The following is a 23,480-nucleotide window of genomic DNA, read 5'->3' on the forward strand; positions in this document are numbered from 1 at the left end:
GAGCTCTTTGTAGTCCCTCCATCTGGGCAGTCATGGCTGCCTTGAACGTTTCCCGGTCGGCTTGTGCCGAGGTCATTTGACGTTCAACCGCCCATTCAAGCTTCTCTTGTCCTTTGACTATGTGGTTTAATAATTGATCCATCTCTGCAGACGGGATGGACGGTTCAGATCCCACTTCTGACACCAGTTGTTGCGGTTCAGAAGGAGGGACACTTACAACGGGGCGAGGTAAATGGGGTTTTATTTTTATAAACGTTTTTTTCTTCCTTTGAGTCTAAAGTGGCAGGGTCCAAAGTATCAGCAAGGGCACGAAACCGGTGAGGACTGGTTCGTCTTCTTTCTTCTTCGGGGTGATCCAGGCTTCTGTCTCGGGCCAGATCCCAACGCCACATGCGGGGAGAGAAAGAGAGGCTTTAGACTCTACTCTGCAAATGGTCTACAACCCTTAGGAGCCGTCGGGAAGTGATAACACCGGTGGCTTTTAGTGCTCGTATAACTCGTTATGGTGTAGGGTAAGTGAAGGGTCGTTTTGTAGGGAGGGACGGAGGGTACGGGTTGGGGTTTAGGAAAATGGGAAGGAAAGAGGTCGGGGGGGAGTTTTTACACTATTTACACAGCGTTTCCACGCCGTCCAAGCCAACCCGCTACCCGCACCTGTACCTGTGTGAGCCACAATCCTCCGTGGGTGTGGCTGGGCGGTGCTTGAGAACGGTGGCCTCCAGGCACAGCTACTCCTGCTCTCCGGTCGTCCGCGATGTCCGTTGTGAAACCTTCTCCGTTCTCTGCGGTCTCCCTTCGCTCTCCTCTTCTCCAGGTGTCGAGACACACCTCTCTCTTGGCGTCCTCCTTTTTCTCCGCTCCTCCGAACACGTCAGATGGGGGCGTGTACGATTCCTCCAATGGGGTTGCTTGGCAAAACAGCGTGTCACAATGGGGCGTGTCATTCCTCTCCTTCTCGGCGTCCTTAAAGGAACAGTTTGCTTCAGAATCTTGGACTTGCCTCCACCAAGCCTCCGACTCTGCTCCCCATGTTTTCTGATACGATGAAAGAGAGGAGTGGTCACTGGAGCTGTCATTGTTAACAGACCACCAATTAGTGTTGGTCCCTGCCACCCCGCTACACTCATCCTCAGACTCCAGGAGCTGCTGGAAGGGACAGTGCGTGGGACTTACTGGGCAGTGGATTCATAGTCTCATCCTCAGACCTCAGAAGCTGCTGAAAGGGATCGTGCGTGGGACTTCGTGGACGGTGGATGCATAGTCTCATCCTCAGACCTCAGGAGCTGCTGAAAGGGATCGTGCGTGGGACTTTGTGGACGGTGGATGCATAGTCTCATCCTCAGACCTCAGGAGCTGCTGAAAGGGATCGTGCGTGGGACTTTGTGGACGGTGGATGCATAGTCTCATCCTCAGACCTCAGGAGCTGCTGAAAGGGATCGTGCGTGGGACTTTGTGGACGGTGGATGCATGATCTCATCTTTAGATCCCAGGTGCTGCTGGAAGGGTTTTGTGGGGTTCTCTGATTTTTGGTAAATGATATAATACTCAGACGCAGGAGCTACTGGAGAAGGGGCCTTCAGCGTTTGCTGTAATAAGAGCTACCTATGTTCAATGAAAATACTAATATTATTGGAGATGTAAAAGTGATCAGGCATGATTACGTTAGGGGCCACCATATAGAAGATTACCAGCAATGATCATCTCAGTTCATCAGGCATGGTTGCAAGTAGTAATGTAAAATGCTTTGTCAATGTGGAATGCCTCTAAGTGGGTAATACTCAATCACCATATCTGCAATGCAACTAGCACCGAGTTAACAGTATTAATAACAAGTCTCCCCAAGAATATTTGATTTTTATCACTCAAATATGAGCTTTGAATATATTTTGTGATTCCAACCATTTTTCTCCATACATCAGATGGTGAGTTCTGAACATTTTCATCTCAAGTACACTATTTTCAGTTTAGCTATACATGTTTTAATTCAACCAAGCAAATGTGTTTGACAGAACTGCACAGATAGTTGTAGAGCTACGAGTAGGTCATGAGCTACGCGTTGGAGAAGCCTGTACTAGAAGGGACGATGCGAGGGATCCTGGGTAGTGGGTTAATTGTCTCATCCTCAGACCTGCTGAATGGGACCGCCCGGGAGGCCTCAGACTGTGGTCCTGCTATCTCATCCTCAGACCCCAGACCTGGGTAAAGGGGCTCTGCTGGGAACCCGTGAGCTGTGGCCTCCTTGCCACCTCATTAGACCACATGGCTGGTGATCATGAGAGAAGGTGGGCCACCCTACACATTGCTTCATGAGTGCAACGTGACGTGCCCTTTTGCTCTCACCACAGTTGCTACATCCTTGGTGCTTATGGGCTTAGGTAAGAGCTGTTATTCACTGGAAACCACACCATCTGACTGGCGCAGAATTTCCATAATTGCAGTATTTGTTTGAAACCGCCACATTGGGTCACCCCTTTGTGCTCATCTGCATTGACGCTCCCATTGCAAACAGTTCAAAAGCTAATTTCACTTCCTGCACCCTTGTGGCTGTTCCTCGGATTTGGATCCCAGAGAAGTAAGTGGCTGTGTACAGAGTCCCCATTTAGAGTCGTAAGAAGGTTATTGATAATGACGACGTGCTTGCACTTTGTTAACATTTTATTTAGGGAAGCGCCCTGGCTTACATGGAAAAAGTGATCCAATTGTCCCCACGCTTTTATAAGAACTGCGCCATCTTCTCCTTTGTGTAACACTGCCTCTTTCAAGGTTCAGGTCAGACCCAGATCCGACCCGGTGCTGACTGATGCCAGGGGCTGCCTGCGGGTTCTTCATCACAGCCTGGCTGCTTCTCTCTAGGCCGAACTCCTACTGTCAAGCCCACCCCCCAACCCCCCGCCTCCCTCCCGTGCATGCTCCCATCCTGTGCTTCTTCTACAAACTAGAACAGCGCAAGCAGGCGCTCCTTGTAAGAAACCGCTCAGCGCATGCACGCACATTTCATATGATGTATTTTGCATCACCGGAGGGATTAAGTGTCTCCCAGCGCCCGAGTCACAATCATTTTTTGCGTAGCTAAGTAATACTTTGAGGCAGAACAAAGCAATCAATGTACCTTTAGAAATTACACATAATTATGTTTTAATTTCTATGGTAGAAAATCCCCAAATATCGGTGATTGTTGAACGTCATAAATCTAGGGTCAGTTCCAGGACAGGGACATTTGAAGGCGTGCTACCTACCCTACTGTAGTAGGGGCACCACTGCAAAGGGGCTCATCTCCGAGTGTTCAAGTACAATGATGCCGTAATACTCCACGTGGACATTCAGGCTCAGTTTTTTCTGGGTGCAACATAAATACATTATTCGGTTCGCACCATAATAAAGTAATACCGCGTGCTTTCCCACCTCCAAAATACAAAAGTCGTAGTATTATTTTTTTTCTCCACATAAGCTTTGGGGTTTTACATAAAAATATACCTGCTTGAAAACCTCTGGGTCTGTGTGTTAGTTCTATTCAAATTGTATTCCCAATTTGGACGCAAAGTACAGTTTCTACGTGAATTGGGTTTGCCAGCCCGATTAGATTAAGCAATTATGACTTTTCAGCACACTAACGGACCGCATAAAGGTACCATATTATTCCTCAGTCACAGGAAATATATGTGCCCCTGCAAAAGCTGCTTTTCCAGGGGAAATATTTTTCTTTTGGTGGAAAAAAGTTCATTGTGCAAACGTGTGTGAAAACTCCTGAGAGTCTATAGCTGTTGCAGATTTCTTACAGTACAGCGGGGGACCTGTAGCAGTTGCAGATTTCTTACAGTACTCCGGGGAACCTGTAGCAGTTGCAGATTTCTTACAGTACTCCGGGGAACCTGTAGCAGTTGCAGATTTCTTACAGTACTCCGGGGAACCTGTAGCAGTTGCAGATTTCTTTGAGTACTCCTGGGATTCTGTGGCTCTTCAGATTTCTTTGAGCATTACTGGGATTCTGTGGCTCTTGCGGATTTCTTTGAGTACTCCTGGGATTCTGTGGTTCTTGCAGATTTCTGAGAGTACTCCAGGGATCCTGTGGCTCTTGCAGGTTTCCGAGAGTACTCCAGGAATCCTATGGCTCTTGCTGGTTTCCGAGAGTACTCCAGGAATCCTGTGGCTCTTGCTGGTTTCCGAGAATACTCCAGGGATCCTGTGGCTCTTGCAGGTTTCCGAGAGTACTCCAGGGATCCTGTGGCTCTTGCAAGTTTCCGAGAGTACTCCAGGAATCCTGTGGCTCTTGCTGGTTTCCGAGAGTACTCCATGGATCCTGTGGCTCTTGCAGGTTTCCGAGAGTACTCCAGGGATCCTCTGGCTCTTGCAGGTTTCCGAGAGTACTCCAGGAATCCTGTGGCTCTTGCTGGTTTCCGAGAGTGCTCCTGGGAGCCTGTGGCTCTTGCAGGTTTCCGAGAGTACTCCAGGGATCCTGTGGCTCTTGCAGGTTTCCGAGAGTACTCCAGGAATCCTGTGGCTCTTGCTGGTTTCCGAGAGTACTCCAGGAATCCTGTGGCTCTTGCTGGTTTCCGAGAGTACTCCATGGATCCTGTGGCTCTTGCAGGTTTCCGAGAGTACTCCAGGGATCCTCTGGCTCTTGCAGGTTTCCGAGAGTACTCCAGGAATCCTGTGGCTCTTGCTGGTTTCCGAGAGTACTCCAGGAATCCTGTGGCTCTTGCTGGTTTCCGAGAGTACTCCATGGATCCTGTGGCTCTTGCAGGTTTCCGAGAGTACTCCAGGGATCCTCTGGCTCTTGCAGGTTTCCGAGAGTACTCCAGGAATCCTGTGGCTCTTGCTGGTTTCCGAGAGTACTCCAGGAATCCTGTGGCTCTTGCTGGTTTCCGAGAGTACTCCATGGATCCTGTGGCTCTTGCAGGTTTCCAAGAGTACTCCAGGGATCCTGTGGCTCTTGCAGGTTTCCGAGAGTACTCTAGGAATCCTGTGGCTCTTGCTGGTTTCCAAGAGTACTCCAGGAATCCTGTGGCTCTTGCTGGTTTCCAAGAGTGCTCCATGGATCCTGTGGCTCTTGCAGGTTTCCGAGAGTACTCCAGGAATCCTGTGGCTCTTGATAGTTTCCGAGAGTACTCCAGGGATCCTGTGGCTCTTGCAGATTTCCGAAAGTACTCCATGGATCCTGTGGCTCTTACAGGTTTCCGAGAGTACTCCTGGAATCCTGTGGCTCTTGCTGGTTTCCGAGAGTGCTCCAGGAATCCTGTGGCTCTTGCTGTTTTCCGAGAGTACTCCAGGGATAATGCGGCTTTTACAGATTTTTGAGAGTATTTCTGGGATCCTGTGGCTCTTGCAGATTTCTGAGAATACTCCTGGGATCATGTGGCTGTTGCAGATTTCTTAGAGTACTCTTGGGATTTTATGGCTGTTGTAGATTTCTTAGAGTACTCCCGGGATTCTATGGCCGTTGCAGATTTCTTAGAATACGCCTTAGATTCTATGGCCGTTGCAGATTTCTTAGAATACTCCTTAGATTTTTTGGCAGTTACAGATTTCTTGGAGTAGTCCTGGGATTCCATGTAAATCCCGCAAGAGTTGAACATTTTCTTCAAACGAAATCAGATAGAATTACAGCCTTTTTGAGGCCTGCTATGAGAAACTGTGCAGGTCTCAAAAATCCAAGTGCAGGGTGAGATGTGATGAGTGGTGGCTTATATATCTGTCACAAACGTTTATTTGAATTTCCTTTAGCGAACTCCTTAGTAAGCTAGTTTGTACCTAATGGTGCAGAAGTTCTCTCTTTGGGAATCATGTTGTGCAACAGATGGTGGGATTGGCAGCTGGCGCTCAGTTTTCTTTCATAGTTCTATTTCTGATCCTAGATGAGCCGACGAGTCCCAGCATCGACCTGAAAGCCCGGCACATCGCAGCCTCATCCGTTGTGTCAAGTGCCATGAATTCCGCTCCAGTCATCATGACCAGCCCAACATCTCCAACCTTCACCTTCTCCATCAACCGGCATTACTCCCAGGACTGCAGTAAGTGTGATCCATTGTAGGACAAGCAAGAGACAGCAGTGCTGTACTAAGCGCCCCATATGCAGCAGTGCAATGGTCATTGTCAGTCATTCCATACTCTGCCTTTCCACAGCCAATCCTGCCAGCCTAGGCCTACCATGCCCAGTCATGTCCCATGCCATGCTACGACCATTTGAACGACATGTAGTCTTCTCATGTCACTTCCTGCAGGTTTGGCCTCACTCCATCACCATCCCTTTCTCACCTATCATTCTCAGTACTCTCTTGCTCATGACCTGTTCTCAAAAATCTAACCGTCCCATATCTCCGATGCTGCCACAGTCAGCCCTGCCACATACAGCTCCACAGCCTCATTCAGACTTCATTTTATGATGGAACACACCAGCACTTCAATGCCCATTGGTACAACACTCTAGCCTCCCATACTGGCATCATTCCTTCTTGCTATGCTATCCAACTGCACTATCATTGAGCTCGTACAGTCCTTCCTCCTGCAGTCATGCCATGCCCAGTTCTCCAGCTCTGTACCCCTAGTCCTAGCACTCATACCACAGCCATTCCTTCCACACCCATCCCAAAACAACCAACTTTGCCATCCCAATTTCCACTGCTCATAGCAACCTGCATACACCCCATCACACCCAGCACCACTGCACCCCCACTCATGGCAGCTTTGTCTATTTTCACCTTCTCCAACCCAATATCATTTTGCATCACACCTACAAACAGCCTAAAAAGCAAGCTAGGTCTTTGAACCCGTCAGCATGGGTCATCCGGTACAAGGTCTCCTGCTGTATTCTATTATTTATTTCCCAGTATTCACGACCCATCTTTGTGTTTCAGGCAGTATCCGGGCGAGTCGCCGATCCTCATACCTCCTAGCTATCACAACCGAGCGCTCCAAATCCTGTGATGATGGACTTAACACTTTCCGAGAAGATGGAAAACTTCTAAGGTAAGGCAGGCATCCTCAAGGTGCTTCCGTATATATATTTAGCGTCTAATTGTAGGAGATCAAATGTTATACAAAATTGATCTGTACTCCGGGTTCTATAGCCAAGCTGTGAGAGCTATACCGAAGTGTTGGTCCTCTGGGCTCTGTAGAAGAGGAAGTGTCTGTGAGATATATAAAGAGGTCTGTGTGGGTGTGTCATGGTCCTATAGCAGGGGCTGCAAGAGGCATATAGAGACTGACTGTGCTCTGGGTGCTATAGTTGTGAGAGATATGCAATAGCAGTCTGCTCTCAGGATCCTCCTGAAGGGGCTGAGGGAGATCTACAGAAGTGTTTCTGTCTCTCCTCAGAGTCTAATGGCGAGAACTCTGAAGAGGAACCATTTTTGTGTCTTGGTATGTATGCCCATGGGTGTACTGGGTGGAGGGGGTGAAAGGGTCCATCTGATAGCTCAAACTTTGAGACATGTCCGGGGTAGTTTGCATCTCTCCTTACTAATGAAAAGCCTTTTGGGATCTCTCACCTTTAATGTTTTAAACTGTATGTTAAGTTGTTTGTATGTTGTAGCTCTAATATGCCCCTGAATGATGTTTCTTGCCAGGCGGTTGCCGAACCGAGTACCAAGCTTAAGAATGCTGCGGAGCTTCTTCACAGACGGGGTAGGTAGTCACCATGTTCCCAACCTGTCTGCCTGCCTCTGTCAGTGGTGGTCTGTGTCCTTCTCCTTCACTATGCATGTCTCTCATGATCACCCTGTGTAAGTCTGTATGTGTCTTGTCCCATTCTGAGTCCATCAATTTTTGTCTCAAAGTCTCATGGCATCTCACACTTGAGTTCATCCTTAGAAACAACAGGTGCAATGTAGTGCCCTATCTTAACTACAAGGATGGCTGGAAGAATCATTTTATGTACTTTACTCGGCTATCCCGAGACCAACGTGGGTTTGAGTAATAATGTGTAACACAACATCCTGTTTGTATCCGGTCATGACATGAGACTCAATGTGATTCCTTCTAGCAAGTTTCTAGTTTGGGAAGACATAAGAATTTGTGTGTAGCACAACGGCCAGTTGAATCTCTGGTTTGTGACAGAGCTTGAGGTTGTACACTTTTTGTGTCTTTGTGAAACAGCTTACCTATGTGCCATGATTCTCTGCTTCTACAATCCTGTGTAGCAAGTGGTGCATCATAATACGCAGGGTGTGGTTGTGTGTTGACTCGTGAATACCAATTCTGCTTAGTGATGTTCTGGTTCCTATGTATTTTCACAACACTTGACCTATATGTATATGCTGGGGTTACAAATGTATGGAGTTGAATCTATGCGCATGTGACCTTGCAAGCCTATGTGTGTTTTCATGTGTCAGTGGTGTATGTATGTGAAATACATCACTGCACAGCAGAGCAATGTACAGAGATTTGAATTCCACCCGTCTGGCCACTGGCAACCAGTGTAGTCGGCGGATGGCAGCAGTAGTAGAACAAGTCCTCTGGATGCATAGAAGGGTTCTGGCCGCCGCGTTCTGGACTCTCTACAATCTAAGAATCTCTGACTTATTAGCCCCCAAATATAGCAAGTTGGGGTAATCCATTCTCGACAAGATGGCAGCCTGGATAATGAGCTGCCGAGTAGACGGGTCAAAGTATCCTAACAATGGTTTAGGCCCACGCAGAATACCCATACAGGTTCTTGGTGTGGGCCTAGAAGCTGAGAGCGGAATCCACCCAAACACCCAGATTCTTTACTAACTGTTAGGGGATGGAGACATGGCCCACAGTGGTAGGTCACCACTGTTCACTCCACAGCTCACCATCCCGCCCAACCAACAAGATTTCAGTCTTACTAGCTTGGAGCTGCAGTTAGCAGACATCCACTCAGAGATGGGCAAAAAATTATTCTGAAACATACTGGCGTCCTGAGCTGAATTGCCAGACAGTGCCATAACCAACTGAGTATCGTCGGCGTACAATATCAGTGTCAGGCCTCTGCTCCTGGCCACCGCTGCTAAAGGTACTACTGCCTGTAGTCATTAGTGGGTTCCTCGTGTTGGCAGTCGAAGGAATCCGCGTTGGGCAACAGTTGCCTGACGCGGAATCCTTCGACTGCCCTGCTAGCGAACCGCACCTTGGCCCCCGGACTTAGACGGCAGACCACTCCCAACACGAGGAACTCACTATTGACTACAGGCAGTAGTATCTACTTCTCCAGACCCTGCCCCCTGACCTCCATTACGGTGAAGACGTTTCCCCGGACCATATCGGGGCTCTGTTTCTGTGCCCACGCTTCCCTCTTACTTGGACCTTGGACACCTACATCAGACTCCGTCGAGCCGTTTTTAAATTCCTTGTAGACCCTTGAAGACCGTACCCACAGCATTGGATCTACCCCCCCTGCCACCTCTGGTTGCTCACTCACCAAACTGGTTTAAGTGAAAAGAGACTACAAGGGATTTTGTTTCACAACCAGTTCAAATGAGTTTATAGAAAATCAAATCAGAGGCTCTTTAAGAAATTGAGCCAAATGTATCCACAGGATTACTAGAAAATTAATTGTGTTTTTCTTTAGGCAGAGTATACATAATCTCTTTAGTGATTCAATACAGAAAAAAGGGAAGCGAAAAAGCACACAGCAACAGGAAGTTATGGTTAAAAATCATTTCTATTTGAGTCAATCATAAAAAATCATGGGGATCAATAATAGAACAAAACTAAAATACAAGTCATGAAAGGCAGTGTTCAAAAGTTTCACTTAACAATTCATAACAATTCATCAGCTCCATAAACAATTTAAACAAAGAAAACCAAATACAACGTATGTATGAAGGTGTTCTTCAGTTTATGAAAACAGGGGAGTTGATGACTCAGGTCGACGTTTCGGTCTTGTCTTGTTAATTCTATAAGACCATCTTCAGGACTTAATAATTCATCAAAGAAAACCCCATTAAAGGAATTGGAGTCAGTAGCTGATCTTTCCAAAGTTGTAATCATATGACGAAGGAGATTCTGCCACAGTTCATTTAGTAGCAAAAGGTGTCTTAATCCTGAGCTCTTTATTTCCAGGTAAGCGATAATAAATATTGTGATTATAAAGTAGAACGGTCTTAGATCGATCCTCAAGCACTTCCTCGTATTTTCAAATATGAAGTTTTCAAACACTCACCAAACTGGCAACCAGGTCCTGATGAAGATCCTGAATTAAATAGGATCGAAACGCCGTCAACCCTTTTACAGCGCGAATTATGGAGCATCCTCAACCTAGGTTCTCAAAACCAATATTCATCACTCATTGAAAGAAGACGAACCATTGCCTTTGTATATATTGCGTTTTTGTCACATTGTCACCTTGCGTCCTTCGCTGTTTTCACCCACTTGTCACTCGCGCCATCACTCTTTGCTTCACTAACACTTAAAGCACAAAGCCCCCTTGGGTTGCCACCGCATTTTATGCCTACAGTGCTGCTTTACCTGTCCTGTATGAAATGTGTTTCTAAATATATGATGCTACGTGCACTTTCTAAAAACTGAAATCCAAAGTCTCTCTTCCTTTTTCCTCGTTCTCGTAATGTTTTGTGCATATATATATATTTGCCCCTTTTACTGAATCCGATTGAGATATTGTTGTTGATAACACATGTACACCCAGATCTCAATTCAGTCTATGGGTTATACTCCTATCGTTTTACCCCCTTGGAAATAGAGTCATAATCACGTCTTCACACCCATTCCAACCTTTTGCAGATTTTACGCAAGCTGGCTAACTTGTCGCTGTACCATGGACTGGATTTGGTGTTACAACACTTAGACCACCTAGCTGGAATAAGTATGTCCAGTGGTTGACGGATCCAGTCCGACAATGCTTTGTCAGCCAAGTCCGGATCATCGGTATATTAAGGACATTAGTAGGCAGAACGACGGTAAATTGTTCTATTTTTAGCGTATGCCAAGGGCGCCCATAGGAAGAGTGCTGAGCCACCTTTGGCGAGGGCCCTACCCGAGTGAGAACCATAGATATCATGTAGTGGTCTGACCAGCAAATTGGGGCTGGGGTATTAACTGTGAGGGATCGGAGATTAGAGAAAACTGGATCCAACAAATGACCGGCACAATGAGTGGGACCTTGGACCAGTTGAAAGAGCTGACATGTCTCGAAGTCAGCCTGGAAACTACTTATCTCCGGATCCAGAGGACTATCCAGGTGCAAGTTCAGGTCCCCGAGAACAATGAAATTGGCAGATCTCAGATTTACCAACGAACTGACCAATTCTATGAGTGCAGTTCTAAACTCTTTAAAGGGACCTGGAGGCCGATAGATCAATAGCCCAGACAAGGTAAAGCCTGCACTAAAGGCAATCCCGAAACGTGCACTCACAGCCAACCATAGCCACTTTGGTGAAGGTGCAGGTATAACAAGATTTTAAAATTACTGCAATACCACCCCCTAGAGTCTCTATTAAGAGTCATGATATTAAAGCCATGGGGGAGTGCCAGACAGGGACCGTGTCGGTTGATAGCCAGGTTTCCGTTAAAAAAAGAGCATCAGGAGCTTTATCCTGCAACAACACATAGACGTCGAGAAAATGTTTCACTTAGAGAGCGACAGTTCAAGCTATACATCTTAATATTGTGCCCCACCCAGGGGGATTCCATACATTGCAGGGTAATGCCCCCAAAATCAAAACTGCAATGTAAACAGCAAAAAGGACCTTCAGGCGCCTTGTCCAAAGAATGAGCACACAGTCTGGGTGTCTCTGCCAGAGCTCTTGCTTGGTTTGTGATAGCTTTATATATTTTCTTCTGTTTCATGGACCTGTTCATTGGTTTTTGCTAACTCTCTCGTCTGCGGTGTATCACAAGGATGTGTGCTGAGTACATTTCTGTTCTCACTTATGTCCTTCCTGTGGCTTTAATGCTCACTGTTATTGTGAGATCTGAAATAGCGCAAGAGGCTTTCCATTTGTGTTTCTGCAATGGGGACATGCATTCTCTTCTTTCCTGCTTCGTCTCAGATTAGGTCTTCTTCCATGAATGTGCTAATACTGCCTTTCACTCTGCTTATAGCATAGATTTCATTTATACCGATCACTTATTTGTAAATACCAAATTATATAATTACTAAAGTCTACTGGCTTAAAGATCATGTTTTCCAATCTTCCCTCTTCCCCTGCTAAATTGTGTCTTGAATTTGCAAAACAGAATGCAGATTTCTTAATTCCTGAGAAAATGTAAGAATCCATCGACATTTGTTTTTACCCATGGTTCCAAGAACGGACCTGATCTATGAACTCACATAGTTCATGTCCTTCCGTTTGCCAGTAATAGTTCCTGAGAGTGGGTTTATGTAAATTATCCATCAGTTGTGGGTATCTCAGTAGGTTTTTTCCCAGCAGTACAAGGCTGTTTTGAATCCCAGATGAAGGAGCTGAGTACTGACTAATAGATCTGTGCTATAAAAAGGACAGAGCCATAGATTGTAAATGCTTTAATTATCAACAGTGTTTTTTTGAGTGTTGTAGGCTCTTAGAAATATTTGTGTATGAAGCACAGAGCTATCCTAAGAAATATGCAAACAGTGGTTTCTGGATAATATGCAGGGAGCCCCACCCGACACCATGCTTTTTTCTGTTAGGATGCGCCCCCTGTTTTTTCTCCGATATTGTTCAATGCTCTCCATCTTGCTTAAGTATGATATTTTATCAATACTCCTAAACTTAATTTGTTCCACACCACCCTTTCAAAAGCTTTTTTCAACATTTAAGATTATATTGGTGAATAACTAACATTGAAATGTATTGATAGCACAGGTTCAACATGCCTGTTGCTGGTATCATACTGAATTACACGTTCCGCATACAGTAGTGGAGAAAGACGTAGCGTGCTCTAGACATGTCCAGAGAAGGCTCCATGCTCCAAAGAGAAGGCTTTTGGCTGAAATAAATGCTGTTGGGTGCTCTGATTGCATTTGGTACAGGCTGGTGCAAATTTGTGGAGTAGATACAGTATAAATGTCACTTTTCTGGCCGGAGGATAAGCCAGCACTGTTGGTTACCGTGTAACCCAAGGTAATTTGGCAACTGGGAAAACATAAACTGCAAACACTGGGATCTATGTAGGAAGAATGCTCATTCATGACCTCGCAAACATGCAAGCGTAGAACCGACTGCACTCCATTGGATTTATTCCCATGCTGTGGATAAAAAGGAACATTCACAAGCAGATAGATACCCATCGTTTGCACAGGAGTCTATTGAGATGACTGTGCTATCTGAAGTGATTTCCGTCTCTGCACCATAACGATTAATATCCCAAATGTATGCGCCAATACTTGAGGTGATAGTGAAGATAACCAGAAAGCGCAAAGAGCTGGGGACTAGGAAAGACACCTAGAGAGTGAAATTACAGGTCCCCAATAGTGGTATTGCTGCCTCCAAAGTAAAGAAAGATTGCTAAATTGGAGGTAAAGACTTGTCATTATACTCCACAAGGACTCAGGGATATGTGTATGTGTGTCAAAAGAAAATGTATGAGATGTGGCTTAATCAAAGCAGACTTTATGTACCTCGTATGCCCAGGGGTAAAGCAGTATTGAGAGGCGTTGCATTCTCTGCACTCACACTGGAGGCGGAAACACAACCCAAGCCTCCGCAGGCATTATTGGAAAAAGGCGGAGATACAGAAGGCAAATATGAAATTCAATGCCAGGTGCTTACTGATTGGCAAGTAAAAAGTGGCAGCTGGGGGGGCGGGCTTCATGTCCCCAAATGGAGGATTGACTGAAGGACCTTGCAGTGTTGAATGTTATGTTATCCGAATTTATTGAGCGCACAGATGCCTCAGCAAAGGGGCGTCCTGGCGCTAGCAGAACTGAAAACCGGATAAAGCAATACCAGAATGAACAAACTCAACAGAATTAGAGATCCAGAGGAAAAAGGAAGGTTTTTACAGCTCTCCTAAAACCCACAAGGTTGTCAATCGCACAAATATGAACAGGGAGGGAGTTCCACAGCCTGGCAGCAAGCACACGAAAGGAGCGGCCGCCGGATCTGGACCTCTTGAAGCGTGGAACTATAGCCAGATGCAGGTTAGAGGACCTCAGAGAGCGAGTGGGAATGTACGGAGAGATGAGATTCTCCAAGATCTGGGGAGAAGAAAGTTTAAGGATTTTAAACGAAAGACAAAGGCACTTAAACTTAATACGCTGAGCCACAGGGAGCCAGTGGAGCTTTTGAATGTTTTTTTTGGCCGAGCAGAATCTGGGTAGGCCTACCAGAGCCCTGGCGGCGGCGTTTTGAACGCGTTGGAGTCTTAGTATTTCAGCCTGATTAGCTCCAAGCAAAAGAGAGCTGGCGTAGTCCAACCTGGACAGAATCGTGGCTTGTACAATGAGCTGTCTAGTGGGAGCGTCAAAAAACCTAAAAGTAGGTCTGAGTTTACGAAGAGTGCCAAAACAAGTGGCGGCCACTTTTTTAGTGTTGGTGACAAAATTAAGTTGGGAATCGAGCCAGACCCCTAGGTTTTTAACTTCGATGACAGGAGTAGGGGTCGGACCGAGTTCAGATGGCCACCATTAATCACCCCAGAGAGGACTCTGCTTACCGACAATGAGCACCTCGGTTTTTTTGGCGTTCAGTTGAAGGTAATTATCTGTCATCCATCGGGCCACTGAGAGAAATCCCTCACGGAACTTGGCAGCCTCAAGGTCAGAAGCCCCACTTATTGCAACCGCCAGCTGCGTATCGTCAGTGTAGGATACCATGGTGAGGTTCCAACGCTTAGCGACAGCAGCCAGCGGCTGCACATAGAGGTTGAATAAAGTGGGGCTAAGGGCCGAGCCCTGCGGAACTCCCTGGTCAATGGAGTAAGGTCTATATTCATAAGGTGGAGTGGTAACCTTGAAGGTGCGACCAGATAGAAAAGATCGAAACCATTCAAGTGCCACATTGTCGACACCTGCCTCAACCAAACGCTGTAATAAAACAGCGTGGGAGACTGTATCGAACGCGGCACTGAGATCAAGAAGCGCCAGTGCTGCAGTGTCACCAGAATCGACCAAAGTCCGAAGATGTTCGACCATAGAGAGCAGCGCAGTCTCTGTACTATGACCGGGCCGAAACCCGTTCTGCGAAGGGTCTAATAAATTCGCAGAGTGAAGATGATTAGATAGGATGGTATTAACGTTTGCCTCGGTCAGTTTGGCATCCCAAGGAAGGAGGGAAATGGGGCGGTAGTTCTCCAATTTCAAAGGATCGAGGGCAGGTTTTTTTAGGATGGGAATAACCTGAGCCTGTTTCCAGATAGCCGGGACCATACCTGAAGATAATGATAGGTTGACGAGATCTCGCAGCGGAGGGAGACAGAGGGAAGCAGATTCTCTGAATTGAGTAGGTCGTAGAGGATCCAAAGGAGAGCCTGTTTTAACTTTGACTACAATTTTGTTGAATTCCTCCATTGTAAGTTCTGGAAGATAGGACAGGGACGTAGTAGTTTTAGAAACAAGTTCCTGATTTTCGGGTGATATAGTAGTGCCAGCAAAAGAGCAATAAATGTCCTTCACCTTTTTTACAAAAAAAGCGGCTAAATCCTCGCAATGGGAAGAAGAACAGATCTCAGCAGCTGGAGCTCTACTAGCTGTAAGATCCTTGAGCACCTTAAATATAAGTTTAGTCAGGTTGGTGCTGGTACTAAATTCAAGGGAGAAGTAGGCAGCGCGGGCCTTACAAATCGCTTTGTGATAAATCTTGATCCTAGCAAGATACAAGATTTTCTTTTCAGGCTGATAAGACTTGACAAGGCAGATATATATTCCTCTTTACTACCTGACATTCAGACCCAGAAATATATGTGGCCCACAAAGTGCAAATTTAGTAAAACTGATGGATGATACTGATACATAAACAGCAAGCCTCACGTGTAATTGACTATTCGTACTGATTGTTAGGGGAATGTGATCAATATGTATTTAGGGAGACCTTCTGCATGATATACTGAAGTGTGAAATGCTATAAAAAAAGCACTCATACACCAGGTTTTATAGATGTTAGTGTGACCACTTAGGGGCCAAATGTAGGTAAATATCATTTACCGATTCTGTAAATTATATGTAGCTAATGATTCGATAAATTTTACTGAATCGGTAAAATTCGGTAAATACTGATTCGGTGTTTACCGATTCGGTATTCCCCATTCATTCCTATGGGCCTGAAGGCCCATAGGAATGAATGAGAATTACCGATTCGGTAAATACCGAATCGGTAAAAGGGGGTAGACTTACAAGGGTGGCAAGGTTTCACATTGACACCCTGTTGCACCCCTGTATAGTGCATGGGTGCACGTGTCACACATACATGCCTTAAGGGCATGTATGTCTGCCACATGGCACAGGTGAAAAAATCACAAAATTGTTTTTTTTAGGGTTTTTGATATTTACCACCAACTTGTTGTTGGTGGTAAATAACGAATCCTTACAAGTGAAAAGCACTCCCTTGAATGCTTCCTACATTAAGGATTCGGTAATTTACCGATTCCTTAAATTACCGATTCGGTAAATTACCGAATCCTTAAATTAGGCCCCTACATCTGAAAAGCCTAATACCAGTCGGTAACGGGCGAAATTCGGTAATTTTGTCCGTTACCGACCAGTATTAGGCTTCCTACATCTAGCCCTTAGTACCTCATATCCTAATCCGTAAAGTTGACCTGGCCTCTCTAGGGCTACTCGATGCGTCGATCAATCCACTCCCTCAAAAATCAGTTATGATTATATGTTGCCTCCCATATCTTGGTATACTTTCTCCAAACCAAATGTGGATATCACCTATTTAAAGGCCCTTAAAACACATCCCATCCCATAGCTTGAATCCAGTCGCATTGTCTCAGGGTGCTTGTTTGCGAGTGTGTGTGCCTGCTATGTTCGTTCACCCTGCCTGTGTGCCTTGATGTACTTGGACCCTCATTTTGAGTCTGAGGATAGTTCTGAAAATCCTCAAATCAGAATTTGCACTAGAGTGTACTACTTTGGCTCCACTCGATATTCTTCTTTACTACTGTCAGTCGTGTGTGGCAGCGCTACTGTATGATACTATAGCCGAAAGGGGGCGATGTTCTTTTATTTATTTTGGGTTATTTATAGCACAAACTCGATCCAAAGGTATTAGGGCACTTTACATGGATACCAGTTGCGTTACAGACGGACACATTCATTTTGTTTGCCTTCCATCATCTTGTAAATTAATATACAAGGTGCTCTAAACACAGGCGTGTACATGTTGTTAACTGTAAATGACACTACAACAGCTGCTGTGCTTGTTGGAAGGGCAAATGGTGTACATATTTACAACAAACATATGGAATGGTAGGGAGGGCCATTGTCACCCTTAGAGCAGGGACGTGTTGCTGCCAATGCTGGTAAGTGCTTGGGTAAAAGCAACACCAGCATTTTGTCAAGGAATAGTCACTGACTGTTGTCTATGTAGGTCACTGCTCGGTCAGTGGTAAAACGTGCATTCATTTATGCAAAAACGCATGAGCGGTATTTCCCAGATGTTTTCAGCATTGTTCAGTCACGCCCTGTTAGTGATGTCCGAAGGCCTCACACCCTGATTGCGGTAACACCATTCCAAATCAGGGATTTTTTCCCTCCAAATTGCAGAGGGCCATTTCAACAGTCCGTTCCTGACTGTCCAGCCTGTGGTTTAACAGTGTTGTGAAGCTGTCCATGTGGCACCCGAGTACTCAGTAAAACAGCTTCACACATCTGCGCCTTCCAGTGTTCTGATGTGTATGCTCATTCACTGGGCGTTCCTCTGTTTATGTGGCATAGTCTGTGGCTCGGCTACTTTGTGTGTGCTTTGCACCTCTGCAGGGCTCCTGGACTCATTTCTCCTTCTCTCTTGCAGTCCTTGGACAGCCTTTTGGCATCAGAAGACACGAGGTCGAAGAGACATTCAACATCCGAGCTTTCTGATATCACATTCAGTGAAGTGCGGAGAGAGGGGTGGATGTCCTACAAACAGATCCTTACCAAGAAGGGCAAGGTAAGCCTTGGAGAAACTTAAAGGGAACTCTAGCTCGGGCCATCACTGATGTGGAGTCAGAGATGTCACACAGCCAGGGTTGCGTGTGAAAGGTTACATAGATTGGATTAATTTATTGGGTGTGATAAAGTTCGTGCTATATAAAACTTTATAAATAAATATGTTGCAGAGAGAGACAGTCATGGTTGTGTTAAATGTGGCAGAGACCTACATTGTTATTATATAACCGGACCTGCCAAATAACAAGGCGATCCCATGTGACACATTGTTTCCCAGCTCATCACATAGTTACTTGGTGAAAATCCAATATTACATGTTGAACAGTAAGGTGTGCTGGAAATCCTAGCTCAGAGTAGGGTTCCAGTTGGTGTGTGAAGGTGCTTCATTGCTGGAATCTATTTGGGCGGAGGCTCTAGACACATTTTTGCTGTGAGATAGGATACATAAGGGTGCTCAGACAATAAGTAGTCCAAAGCCTCCCCCCTCTCCATTGTCCCAACCCCTACCATTGATTCTATGTGGGATATCATTCTAAGGTCTGTGACACAATGACCGATGCAAAAAGAACAATAGATAGACAGAATGCAGGACAATGTCCTACACCGCCACGGGTTATAAATCTTGAAAGGCTTGCTGTTTGTGTGGCACATACATATCCCATGCTCTGGGTGTGTGTAGCATATATTGGGTTGGGCTCTGTTTCAGATAGACACACGCTGGTGTGATACCTGTTGAGGTGACCTGCTTGTGTGTGATATATTTTGCAGAAACCTGCACGAGCAGGATTTGTGAAATAATGTTTTATGTTTGTGTGACATACTTCACAAGAGTATATGTGGGGAGGATATTCTTCACAGGGATATGAATGTGTGTGATATATGTCATACACAACTTGTGTAGCTTTTGTGTGTTGCAGAGGCCGTCCTGGGTGGTAGTGTGCGCACATATGTTTTGCATTCTACTTTAATTGAATTTTTACAGTGCTTCAAAACCCGTAGCTGCCATCCAAAGCGCATTATCAGAGGGGTAGTGTGTTACACCGTACAACAGTGCACGAGGAATATTTGGAATGCGTTTTAGTGCTGTGCAAGAGTAAACAACAAAGGAGCTTCACGGCGTGTCCCCGCGCTGTGGAGAGAAGTCAGGACCAGAGTAGGGTGTTACAGGGAAAACAGGTGGGTTTTTAAGCTTTTCCTGAAGGTGGTCTCCGAGTCCGCTAGTCTGATCTCCATAGGGAGTGCGTTCCATTCCCTGGCGGCCATAACCGGAAGGAACGGCCACCCATTCTGGCTTTCCTGATACGGGGTATTTTGAGCAAGCCAGTTCCCCCAGAGCGAAGAGTTCTATTGGGCTCATAGGGAATAGCTAGGTCATTCATGTAAGGAGAGCAATGCTCTCATCTTGTCTTGGTTCGCAGTGCTTTAACAGTTTACATGCACCAATAGAATCTGTACTGCTTCAAAGTGTTCAGTCTTGAAGCTGGTGAGTGTCCAGGGAAGGGGGGATGTCGGTATGGACTGTTTTAAAGTCATCCAAGATCAGAGGTCTCGGCACCGGGTGTGTGTTCTCATTGGTATTGAGGGCCTTTGCAGAGGTGGGTTCAGGTTGATGGTAACTATCTGAAAGTATATATGTGTCCTGTGGATTTTAATTTTTTTAAATAATATGATTGGTTTGATAGTCCTAGAGGTCCATACCGGAGTTAAGGAAGTGAGTTGTTGTCTGTTCTGGCTACACACAGACGGTTACCTGCATACTTGGCAGTGGTTTACAGGATGAACCTAGGATTGGCTTTAGCCCTCTCCACAGAGATTCTAGATAGGAGGCAAGTTAACCTATGGGAACCTCTGATATCACTATGGCAGATCATAGGAAGCTACTCCGGATTTCAGGGCTGGATGCACACCTTATATATTGCCTGGGCAAAATATGGTTGGTTTATTATGACTCCACCAAACATTAACAAAAAGGTGACCAGTTAATGTGCTTTTATGTTTTGTGTATATGGCAATATTGTGATGGTTTTTATTAACTTAAAACAAGAAAGAAAGATTGATTTGATGTGACCAGTTGAGCATTGCAAAGGATCTGCTTCTTTGCAGCGCTTTCTGTAGTGCTTTTAATAACATTTGATCCGTTTTAACAAAACATATTTTTTCGTCCAAATATGGAAATTAATTCAGCAGAAGATGAATTACGTGGCAACTTTGGTAAAGCCATAAATATGCAGAAAATGCCCAGGTCGCAGAATCGCATGAATTCATGTTCCTTACCAATGCACGACGAGCGATGTGTTATTGTCCTTAAATTGCAGGCCCCTGGGTCAGGCCTGAAAGGGTTTGCTATAGCTCGCAGGATCTTGAGTTCGTATGGTGACATGCGTCATGCTGCAGAGCAGCAAATGGGAGACTGGTGAGGGGCAAAGTGCTGACCACCCCCAATACGTCGAGGTATGGCGTATGTGCCGTGCCTCAAGTATTGCAATGTGGCTCGTAAAATTGACAGCTCTCTTATCAGTAGATTCTTCAAATGACATTTTTGGGCTACCAGAGCCGGCCTTTGCTAGGATAGCGCCCTGGCCTGAAAGACATGTGTCCTCCTCACTGCAGCTGTTGAATAAAACTAGGCAAGGGGCCGGGTTTACCTTTTGTATTCACAGGTCAGCTTCTGACTGATAGCCTCACAGCAGTGACTGGCCTCTGGGCAGAAACATTTACGCACATCCCCCAACTCCCCTGAATCACTCAGCTCAGGTCTGCCTCGCTGTTTGTGGGGGTGTGTTGGTTGGTGTGGCAAGGCAAAGGGCTGATAAGGTGTTAAAAAAAGCACCTGCAGCCCATTAACAAATGAGGAATGCTCTTTAGACTGAGTCACTGGAGCGGAGTGAGATGAACGTTGCTGTTTGCAAACGGCTTTGTGCTCCTCCCTGAAGTTGGGGCCCCACTCGCCCATGTCAAAAGCCAGACCGGTGGGCTACAGTACATCTTAGGCCTCGTTAAATATATAGTTACCATCCCTTCTCGCTCGAAACCTCTCTGTCCTCTGGTACCGTTCGACTGTAACTTATACTCTGCCGTCACCTAGTGGTCATTCGAAATTACTGCACCCTTTTCCTGCTCTTATTGAAAGGTCGCGTTATGGCTGTCATTTGATTTTTGCGGATTTAAGGTTGGAATGACTGAAGCGCATTTTCTAGACCGCCAACCCAGTAGTCAGCCGAAATGACACTCTCTTTCATCGCACCTATTACATTTAAATAATTTACTTGAGAAACTTTAAAGCGCATCACCTTTAGTCAATTAAAGTTACCTTCTGATTCTTAACGAATTAATGTTTCCCCTCTTCCCTTGTTTTCGCCGTCTCGCCCTCCTAGTAAGTGATCCTTTCATGCTCCCTTCTTTCGCATGTGATTTATAGCTGTCTGGGATCTCTCTGGCCCCTTCTCATCCAATTTGAAGCTACTTTCAGGGCCCTCTCTTCCTTTCCATTCCATACTTCCCTCTCTCCACTCACCCCTGATTACACAATGCAGTTTGTTACTTAATATTCTTTCCACAGGGAAAAATTAAGACATCCTCATAGATCGTAACATTCATTTTTCTGGCACTGATGGAAGCTTGGTTCAATAACCCCTCTGCGATGCTCCTAAATATATATATTTATAAGTGGATAACTGTGTATCTGAAAGAGACACGTTAGTGATAGATTCCTCACCTTAGAATATCACCAGGCGTCAGCCTGGATCTGGAAAGTTTTTCGTCAGTAGTACCCCTGCGCGTGGGAAGGTAGCGTTGTGCTGCTCCGTGTCTGTTGTTCGTGTCGTAGGTGCCGAGATGACGTCATGGAGACTACTTAGGCGCCACCAATGCGTGCTGATGTCAGTTTTTTCTTTTTCCGCGCCAGCAAGCCAGATCCGATTAGAGCACATACCCTAGTCACTTTTTGACTAAACTTTAGAGACTTTTTGTCTTCCATTTTTGAGGCTTTAACTCCTGGTGCCACGTAGGTATGCCTGGGTTTAAATCCTGCGGGGCCTGTCGCCATACAATGTCGGTGGCCGACCCCCATGGTGTCTGTCTCTACAGTCTGGAGCGCGACCATGACTCCCTGTCATGTTCCAACTGTCTGGCCCTGGCTCTGAAGGCCTTACGGGAGCGGTCCTGTAAGCTGCTGGAGGCCCAGCAGTCGTCTCTGCGCCGTTCGAGGTCCAGGGGTCAATCGAGGGACCGACCGCGAAGCCATTATGCACGCTCCACTGGGTCGAAGTCTTCACACTCGGAATCGGGTAAGAGACGTCATAAGAAGTCGAAGAAGCGTTTACGCTCTCCGATGTCCCCCTGTCGGTCTCCGGACGCGGACAAGGGGGCCAGGTGTACCACCCCCACGGCTCCTTTGGAGTCTGTGAGTCCCGGGGCCTACCCACCTTATCCGGGTCCGTCCGCGACTCCTGCCCAGGTGCAAGATTTTCTTGCTGCCATGGACCGCCTTTTTCAGGTCTTGGTCCCCCCCGGCATGCCTTCGGGCCCACAGTCCCAGCTGAGGGACCTCCCTTGCTGCCGGCTCTGCTGCCAGCGTATCCTGCCTTGGCGCCGCAAGGTCCTTCGCCGGCGGCTCCGACCCCGACGCTGCAGTGGGTTCGGTTCGTTCCACCACGGCCCTTGCCCGGGTTCCCATGACAATTTTGCTCCTGGGTGGGACCCTAAATGGGACACGGAGCCGGACCGGCACCAACCGGCGCAGTTCCCAGCGTCATTCAACCATTTATATCCCCCTGTCCCTCCCCCACCGCCACAGCCTGTTCCACGGTCAGTGGAGGAAGGTGACGACTGGGAGGGATCTGAGGACCCTCTCGCACGGCAGTGCGGGTCGGAACTGACGTATTGATGGGCATCTGGTCTAGACCAGCCACAAGGGTTCCCGTGGATAAAAACGTAGCCTGACGTCTTCGCCCGGCTCCAGGTGACCCTGCTTTTTTGACAACCCACCCAACTCCGGAGAGCCTGGTCCTCCAGGCCTCCACTTCCCAAAGCGCATTCCCTACCACTCCGCCAGATAAGGAATAAAGAAGCTGGAACAGTTCGGCAAGAAACTGTTTTCCTCTGCCAGCTTAGGGCTGCAGTCGGTGAACACTGCATGCCTCTTGGGCCGCTACTACCATGCTGTGTGGGACACGGTTGCGCAGGTGCTGCCTTTGTCCGGAGGAGGTTCGGACAGTGCTTGCCCAAGCTGTTGCTGAGGGGAAAGATGCAGCAAAGATCACCATTCGGTGTGGAATGGACATCGCAGACTCACTGGGTAGGTCGATTTCCACAACAGTGGCCCACTGTCGCCACGTCTGGTTGTGGTACACTGGGTTTTCAGGGGATGTTCAAAGTTCTCTTACGGACATGCCCTTTGATGGTATTCGCCTGTTTAGCGATAAGGCAGATAGTGCGCTGGAGTGTTTTAAGGACTCCCGGGCTACAGCCAAGTACCTGGGTCTCTCCTACA

General features: G+C 46.6%; 1 protein-coding gene across 2 annotated transcripts in view; it reads left to right on the forward strand.

The window, feature by feature from the left end:
• The window catches only part of ARHGAP23 (Rho GTPase activating protein 23), a 461,228-nt gene that overhangs the window by 386,813 nt on the left and 50,935 nt on the right, over window positions 1-23,480 (forward strand). For both annotated transcript variants that reach the window (XM_086924313.1, XM_086924312.1), the window contains exons 8-11: window positions 5,853-6,008; window positions 6,852-6,963; window positions 7,563-7,620; window positions 17,853-17,990. In XM_086924313.1, coding sequence (XP_086780439.1) covers window positions 5,853-6,008; window positions 6,852-6,963; window positions 7,563-7,620; window positions 17,853-17,990 — 464 coding nt within the window. The remainder of the gene's footprint in view (window positions 1-5,852; window positions 6,009-6,851; window positions 6,964-7,562; window positions 7,621-17,852; window positions 17,991-23,480) is intronic.

Source organism: Lissotriton vulgaris, chromosome 5 (assembly GCF_964263255.1).
Source record: "Lissotriton vulgaris chromosome 5, aLisVul1.2, whole genome shotgun sequence".
In the NCBI taxonomy this organism is placed as follows: Eukaryota; Metazoa; Chordata; class Amphibia; order Caudata; family Salamandridae; genus Lissotriton; species Lissotriton vulgaris.